The sequence below is a fragment of the Mizuhopecten yessoensis genome, unplaced genomic scaffold (assembly GCF_002113885.1).
Source record: "Mizuhopecten yessoensis strain PY_sf001 unplaced genomic scaffold, ASM211388v2 scaffold9791, whole genome shotgun sequence".
NCBI lineage: Eukaryota > Metazoa > Mollusca > Bivalvia > Pectinida > Pectinidae > Mizuhopecten > Mizuhopecten yessoensis.
In genome coordinates this window covers 14785-24048 of record NW_018408224.1, presented here as the reverse complement: position 1 = coordinate 24048, position 9264 = coordinate 14785, and the positions used below count along the sequence as shown (strand labels likewise).

General features: G+C 31.2%; 1 protein-coding gene across 1 annotated transcript in view; it reads left to right on the top strand.

Moving 5' to 3' along the window:
* The first annotated feature begins 3439 nt into the window (after window positions 1–3439).
* The window catches only part of LOC110458791, a 9922-nt gene continuing 4097 nt past the window's right edge, over window positions 3440–9264 (top strand). Inside the window, exons 1-4 of the mRNA XM_021510699.1 lie at window positions 3440–3547; window positions 5291–5374; window positions 7517–7678; window positions 9164–9200. Coding sequence (XP_021366374.1) covers window positions 3499–3547; window positions 5291–5374; window positions 7517–7678; window positions 9164–9200 — 332 coding nt within the window. The 5' untranslated portion in view covers window positions 3440–3498. The remainder of the gene's footprint in view (window positions 3548–5290; window positions 5375–7516; window positions 7679–9163; window positions 9201–9264) is intronic.

The window sequence follows — 9264 nt, the reverse complement described above, 5'->3', positions numbered from 1 at the left end:
CTGGAGGTACATTTAATGTATTACCTTTGTATCAACTATTTTCATCAGACACTATTCTAAGAGAAAAAAAAGACGATCAATTAATCAAAATATTAAAACCAAGTCTCAACAGGCCACAGTCAAATTTTACACTAGTTTGTCCACCAATCTTGTGTACTTCGTGACGTCACGTTACTATTGTAGTGTGATGACATGTAATTAAGACGTCACGAAGTTCTTTTGAATTAAACATGAAGAGCCATGTGAAGGGTGAAAGCAGCTAGTTTTTTAGTCGGTCGTTAAATCTGTTTTTTTTCTTCTATATTTACTTACTTCACATCGATATTTAATCCTTTTAATAATATATAGATATATACCAAAATTGATGGTAGTCCCGTTGACAGGAAAATGATACAAAAGTTACAAAAAAAACACCACAAGAAAACCAATTCTCGATTATCAAAAAACTACCGTAAACTCCCTTTTTTGTTCTCCCCGATGTCCCTACGATACATGTATGTACAGAGGGTTATGTATTAAGTATATATCTGCTATATATTGACGTAGATTAACTGTTCCTTCAAAATAAAATCGTTCTCCCGAAGAGCTGTGTAGCAGCAAAAGGCCTCGATAATCCATCTTCATGTGTTTTGTTTTATTTTTTGTATATTTGTATATTTTTAATTTTTAGTATCGTTCTCAATGGTCAAACGTCGCCAACATTTATATTTGAACGATGAAATCTTTTTAATTAAAAGAATCTTCCGAAACACCGTGTACATTTAAATCCACTGAAGTGATGGAAAGGACCCTGGCTTACTAAATATGTTAATTACTGTAATCGTTGATATAATATTTGTATAGAGTCGGAATTCCACTTTTTCTTTATGTTTTTATGCTTATGCTTTCTCTCTAGCCAAATTCTGCATGTATTTGCATCAATACTTCTCCATTCTAAATTATAAATTACACATTACACACTCATTTTCTTGTGAAGTGATTTTACTTTGTCATTCTAAATCAATAGACCAGAAATATTAAGTTTGTATTAATTGTTATTTATGTTACTACCATTCTGTTAAATTTGAAGATATTAACGCATCATGTCTATACGCTGGGCTGAGAGAAAACTATATTTTATAATGCAAGTAAACATAAAAGAAATTTAACATGAAATAAACAACTGACGGCAGGGTTTTTATGAGATGATATTGATAATCTGTGTTTAACAGCAGAGTGCTAAAGAATTCTATGAGAAATCAAAACGAGAGAAATGATATCTACAGTCAATATCTCAATGTATGACGACATGAAATATACCTACAGTCAATATCTCACTGTATGACGACATGAAATATATCTACAGTCAATATCTCACTGTATGACGACATGAAATATATCTACAGTCAATATCTCACTGTATGACGACATGAAATATATCTACAGTCAATATCTCACTGTATGACGACATGAAATATATCTACAGTCAATATCTCACTGTATGACGACATGAAATATATCTACAGTCAATATCTCACTGTATGACGACATGAAATATATCTACAGTCAATATCTCACTGTATGACGACATGAAATATATCTACAGTCAATATCTCACTGTATGACGACATGAAATATATCTACAGTCAATATCTCACTGTATGACGACATGAAATATATCTACAGTCAATATCTCACTGTATGACGACATGAGATCGATCTATCAGAAATCGTATCATAAGTTGAGACGTCCATTACGTTCGTAACACAATCATGTATTTAGCGCAGTATTCCAGAAAGGAAAGCGTTTCGGGACAACATAAGGAATGTTACTATCCAGTAAATACAATCATGTATTAACGCGGTATTCTTGCAGGGTAAGCGTTTCAAGAAAACATAAGGAACTTTCATTTTGTATCCAGTTAAAATAAATATGTCAGATCGTTCTGAAAACAATTTGTTGTAATGTTTATTTACTCTATTTTTTTTCTCTTTTACTCTGAGTTATTATACAATTAATTGTAAATATTCTGTTTTAAAATCGATTTTTAATTCGGGTATATCAATATATTTATTTAGGTGTATTTATTTATTCATGTGTATTTTATGTTTGTATGATACATGAATTCTTAATTATTTATTGACAGTTTTGCGTCAATATGGGACTAAGTGTTTGAATTGAAATGTCATAAGTCCAAGCTTTCAAAGTATAACGCACTTGATAGCATATACACGCAAATCTTGTGAGTCCGATATTAACACAAACGTTTAAATTCTAAGTTAAAATTTAAGCGAAATGTATCAAAAATCGATGAACTGCAGACTGTAAATTGACATTTTTATTGAACATTCAGAAAAAATGTTTTAGAAACATAAGGATCTTTACTTGTTAATATATCAAAGCTGAACAAGATATTGGTTGTAAAATTCGGATATGTATTACATTGTTAGCTTTTGATTCTTGCAGTCAGGATCTTCGCTCGTGATTTGTGATAAACTGACCGCCCCTCAAACTCGTAGTCGGATTCCAAGCATCCACCATTACTTATTGACCGTTCATTTTCTGAATATCTGACTGACTTCTTATGACGTAAAACTTTAGATTTAAATACTTAAGCTGATGAATCTGTTTAAATGGAACTCGAGAACCAATCCGGACTGTTAGCGTTTAAGGTCTGATGGATGTAATTCGGCCTTTTGTTGACAGGTGAAAAGACGTGTTAGCCATTTTCCGCTTTATAAGTGTGAAGAACGTGCGCCTTTCTTGGATGCACCTTAAGTATCGTGTACTTGATTATACCTGTGTATGTTTGTCAGTGGCAAAGACGTCTCTACAATGTCCACAGGATCAGCGAGCCCTGTGACCCAAATTTATTACCATAGAGGAGTTTAATGCAAAGCCTAGTCACTTTAACAGTATATTACCCAGAAAATAACAACATTATACTGAACATGGTAAATTGATAGAGATATTTTCAGTGTTTGAATAGGTTTCGATGTATAAAATACCAAATCATTTTCTAAAAAAGAATAATTAATGAAACATTAGATGCCATTTAATGATTGTATTGCTAAAGTTTTAATAAGCTCACAAATAGCATGGATGAAATCCTATCCAAACATCGAAGTCAGTATATCTTTTTAAGTGTGATATCCCAAGAATACTGACACAAGATTTGTTTACCAAATTTGTTTCCTTGATAAACCATGGTGCAACTACCGATATTGTTTATGCATTTTAGTTGAAAAGACAGTTGTAATTATTATTTAAAGAAGTGATAAAAACTGATGGGATTTTTTAAAAACTAAATCACTTATGAATACCAGTATTGCATAACTGATCATCGGTCGATCCCCGGCATACAAGTGTGATCATGCGAAATGGTTCGATATTCAGTGATGTGTTAATATATACAAAATAATCTAAATAAATATCTGACGTACACATATCGACACTCATCTATAAATCGAACATAAAATGATTTCAATACTCTCACTGGAGAAATATTAAATGTATTGATGGCGACGGTTGTTTCTGCATTTTTGCTGTGTCTGTGTGGGCTTAAAGGTAAGAGGAATATTATGATATAATATAATATTTAAAATAAACCATATATTTTTGTTAATATACACAGTACTAAGAAAAATAATAAAGTATCTTATTACGACAGAGGCATTTAGTAGAACATCTTGACGGTATTAAAAAATCATTTAAATGTAAACATGTATCTAGCATATGAAATAAACAACTTACATGAACATATATACTAACCACATATTGCTTTTCTTCTTTTAGATATCGTTATAAAAATGTTGTGGGTTACATCATGTGTTCTAATAATGATACTTCAGTATCATTCCTTTAACACCTTGTTTCATTTATTGAATTTTACATAAGTTATGACCACTTTTTTTTGAAACTACTCATACTTTTCATTAAAACAAGAATGATCATGAGGTCGTATACAAACGCGTACTGAAAATACACACACTAATTAATTCAATAGAGCAAGTTTTGAGAAACGTTCAAAATGCTAGGGATACAAATCTTGTTTTTTTGCTAGAAAACTATTTTCTTATTATTAATAAATAATCAATATATTTGATATTTTTATTTTAATATGTACTAGCTAGGTATATATGACTTATTGATATATGTACAACTTAATGATTGTATGAACTTAATATTTCGGTTTGGCATCGTCTGTATGACAAAATGGGTGTATCAGTTGTGTGTTTGTGTTTTGACAAATATCTGCATAACCTTCTTGTTGTATCGGCTACGTTATTGTGAATATAACCTTATGGCTATATTGACTGGGAATTTGTGTTTAGTCAATGGTTGTATTAAATAATATAATGTTATCCTGATAATAACATGGACCCAATGTAAACTGTATTTTATGGGAGCCAAAACAGTATCTTTGACTTTGTATTGTCGTGTTGTTTATAATCGTTTAAGTTTCCAGCAGTTTATTATAGTTGCACATCGACTTTTTTAATTGGTGTATTCGTTTAATTGTATCAATTTACATACATATGGTATATGAAAAAAGTGAAGAAGGGAATATAAAAGGAATATATCATGCGATCACTGGTACTTTGTTTGCCATACAAAATAGGTATAAAAGTATGAACCATTGTGTTTCAGATTATTGATCATAGTTTTTAAGTATATAAGGATACGTTGGTTTTCTGCATGTTAAAATGTTCGAGATGTGATTCGTTGAACCGATCTTAATGTTTGGAAATTTTCGAATCGGTGATTGTTCTTAAATATAGATATTCTATAACTATATTTTCTATATTTACTGTGATATCCAGTGAATATACCCATGTTTGTGTATAAACCCGTTTAATATGACCTACCAGCCCAGTGATTGGTTGTAAGTTTCAATTGTTTCAACTGTGACGTCATAACTAGGACAAGTACATGACGTCACAGACTTACGCACTGAAGTCAAAATGGCGGCTTTTTACATTTCAAGGTTGCATGAAAATTGTAGTTTTGCACGAATAAATGCCACAAATCTTGGTTATGTGATAAAAAGGATCTTACACTCGTTTTCATTGTATACAAAATTTATAAAACTCGTCACGAAGTTTTCATTTTAGCTCGCCAGAGGTTCGCTAAATTGAAAAATTCTTGGACTCGTTTCATAAATCTAATATGAAATGGAAACTCAAGTAAGATCCTATATATATATTATCTTTATTTCTTATCCATATCAATAAATATTCGACTATGGGTATTTTCGCGATATTTTCACACTGCGAAATTATCCACTTTTATATAATCTTGTAAATTCAGTGGCCTCACAGTCCTGTGGCACCAAGACTGTTGGGAATGCTGCGCCCGGCGGTTTCCAAGACAACCTTGACACTACTGCCACTGGTACGTAATGATATAAACAGTAACGTGTATTAATGTTCCACTCTTCTGGAAAAGACACTTTTAACTATGTAAATTGCCACCCTAATAGAGTTTATAAACACTTAAATCACTTTCAATATCACATGTTTGGTGCAATAAAATTGTGTTTGTGTGTGGGGAAGGGGGGATATTAATACCTAATTAATGTGGTAGTATGAGAGAGGCTGCAATAAATATATATATAGTACATATGCTCGTAATATATCATAAGTAATGGTTTCTATATTTTCAGTAGACAAACGTTTAAGATTAAGCAAAACATTGTTTTTTTGTTCAAGGTTCATGAAAAATATCTCGAAAACAAATTGTTGTGAGTGTTTCATAGATGTAACTATATTGGTACAATGGAATATGACAGATTAAGCAATACATTAAATTGTAACGACTAAAGGTAATTTTTATTTTTGTTGCAGAGAAGCATAGACGTATGCATTGTTTTATACTTTAAAAGTATCATATTTGTTCTAATTAAGGATGATATGATGGAACGATATTTTGTTTGATACATATAAATGTCCATGGCTGCTCCTTTGTAAATGTATTTAGGCTGATTGGCAGTAGATGTCTCATGAATAAATGAGATACTGTCTACTTTACTGTTTGATAAGGAAAGGACATGTTTGGTTGGTACACAAAATATGGTAAATATAGTCTTCAAGTATGCTAACGACGCGAATAAATTAAAGTACCGCCTGAGTGTTGGCATATTGCGTCATGTTTGCTTAACCACGTCCCCTAGCGGCAGTCATTAGCGTTACCAAGATGGATAAGGCACATCGAACGCTCTTTTATAAGTTCATCGAAAGTGGTCAGTAATTGTTTAATATCAAACCATATGAAAAGCCAGGATTTTTTTTATTTAATTCACGATCATCTCTACCACCCAATTGATAAATATTTTCAAATTTCACGTTTCGGATTCAAACATAATGAATGACATGAATGATTAGCCAACAGACAAAATAATGTTTTATAAAGTATACCACGACGACTTGCTCCTCGTTTCTTATTCTAAAACACATTAAGGAATGTTTGTAGGATGGCCCAGATTTATTTGTTAAAAGTATTGAAATGCCTACCATGTAAAGGTTATATGCTTACAATTGATGCACAGATAATGTAAAGTTATATATCAATTTTGAAATTTTCATTTAAATTTATTCAACTTTGTCCTTTAAAACTAAAATAAATCTAAAATTGTGAAGATGTGATGGATAATACAAAATGTTATTGCCTACATTGATTTTTTTTCCCAAATGTCTTAAAAGTTATATTTTCTTTATAACGTTACGAAGAAAAAGCACTTTCTCTGGAAATCTTTTGCTGTGATTGATATACGTATTGATTCCAAGTTGTCTTTCTGGAATGCCAGAGAGTTAAAAATCTGATATAATCTGAGAAAACAAATGCAATCATTACAATGCTTAATTCAATTGTAAATTAAGGCAATCATTTTAAGGTTGAAGGGTGCCGCGGTGGCCAAGTGGTAAAGGCGTCTGATATTCTGATATCACTAGCACTCCATCACTGGGACGCGGGTCTAAGGCCTACGAGGGCCAATCGCCATGTACTGACCGTAGGTCGGTAGTGTTTCTTCAGGAACTCCGGCTTTCCTCCACCCACCACCAATCAATAATCAATTTCATGACGTGTCAGGTTCAGTCGAGGTCATTGACGTAATTAACTATCGCCAGTTTCATATGTAAATGAGAAATTTGCAGACGGTATATTGCGAATTAGTTTGATTGACCAATCAACTGTCGTCTTACATCGAAAACAAATAAGAATAGTAATGAACTGTTATGAATGATAAATGTGTTATGACGAACATAGAAGAATGCAAACAAGCTGTACAGAATATATATTTCTATTAACATCTCAGATATATGATTCACCATTTTGAATCCCTCGTTACATAATTAACCATACTACAACCACAACATTTAAGGATTTTTCAAGTTAGGATGCTATTGACTTTCAGAAACTGGTTTACTTCCATTAAATCAAAATAAATGTAAACAACTAGCCTGGCGATTGACTTTGTAATTAATATACATGTACTATGATCACATGTTTAGTAAACGAGAGTGTGTATAATTGCAGGAATCGGGTATCTAGCCAGCAGCTATACGTTTGACTGTTGTGGAGTAATTGACAAATGGCAAGTTGTTATCGGTGCTTTGGGCACAATCAAGTTCCAAATATGGCGGCCAAATGGAGCGAATTACGAGCTTGTGGGCGAGAATACTTACATTTTTGGCACAGGTAAGTGATGCCGATATATTAGTTTGTGACCTTTTTCAAATGCATTCCTTTTTTTGTCATGGAAAATGTAAATCTTTCGTAAGCTACTTAAGAAAGCTTATACATGTCTTTAATATGAAAATGTCAACGCATTAAATCAGATCCCCGTATCACTCTATTCATCTCAATCATATAAAATAAGACCGATTCATGTTTTTACTTAGCTTAATTCTTTTACCCTCGGGTTGTGTTTTTAAGTCAGTGATTTGAGGTTTTTATCCGATGTACTGTTGGTTATCACAGATCAAGTCAATACGTTGTAGTCTAATTGTTACTCATTCATATCGAGTCAATATATCTTAACTCACCACTGAATGAGTCAATATATTATTACTCATTACTGAATGAGTCAATATATTATCACTTATTACTAAATGAGTCAATATATCATAACTCACTCCTGAATGAGTCAATATATTTTTTACTCATTACTGAATGAGTCAATATATTATTACTCATTACTGAATGAGTCAATATATTATCACTTATAACTGAATGAATCAATGTATTATTACTCATTACTGAATGAGTCAATATACTTTTACTCATTACTGAAAGAGTCAATATATTATTACTCATTACTGAATGACTCAATATATCATTACTGAATGAGTCAATATATTATCACTTATTACTGAATGAATCAATGTATTATTACTCATTACTGAATGAGTCCATATATTTTTACTCATTACTGAAAGAGTCAATATATTTTTACTCATTACTAAATGAGTTAATATATTATTACTCATTACTGAATGAGTCAATATATCATGACTCAATACTGAATGAGTCAATGTTTTATTACTCATTACTGAATGAGTCAATATATTTTACTCATTACTGAATGAGTCAATATATTTTACTCATTACTGAATGAGTCAATATATTTTACGCATTACTGAATGAGTCAATATATTTTACTCATTACTGAATGAGTCAATATATTTTACTCATTACTGAATGAGTCAATATAATATTACTCATTACTGAATGAGTCAATAAATTATTACTCATTACGAAATGAGTCAATATATTTTACTCATTACTGAATGAGTCAATATGTTATAACTCATTACTGAATGAATCTGAATATATTTTCCCTTTTGCTAATGAGTCAATGTATTATATCTTATATTTGAATGAGTCAATATATCATTACTCATTACTGAATGAGTCAATATATCATTACTCATTACTGAATGAGTCAAGATATTATCACGCAATACTGAATGAGTCAATATAATATTACTCGTTACTGACTTATCAATTTATTGTTACTCATTGCTGAATGAGTAAATATATTATCACTCATTACTGACTGAGTCAATATTTATTTACTCATTACTGAATGATTCAATATTGTATTACTCGTTATTGGGTAAAAGTTCAATACAGGTATTCTTTTCTATTTAATATGCAGTGATTNTTTTTATTCTCATTCAGTGAGATTTGTCTACCAAATATATGATTGGAAGATACAGTATTTTAGTAAGCAACCGTGCAAAGTATGTACAATAGGTTTATAGACATGTTGTTGTTTCTAT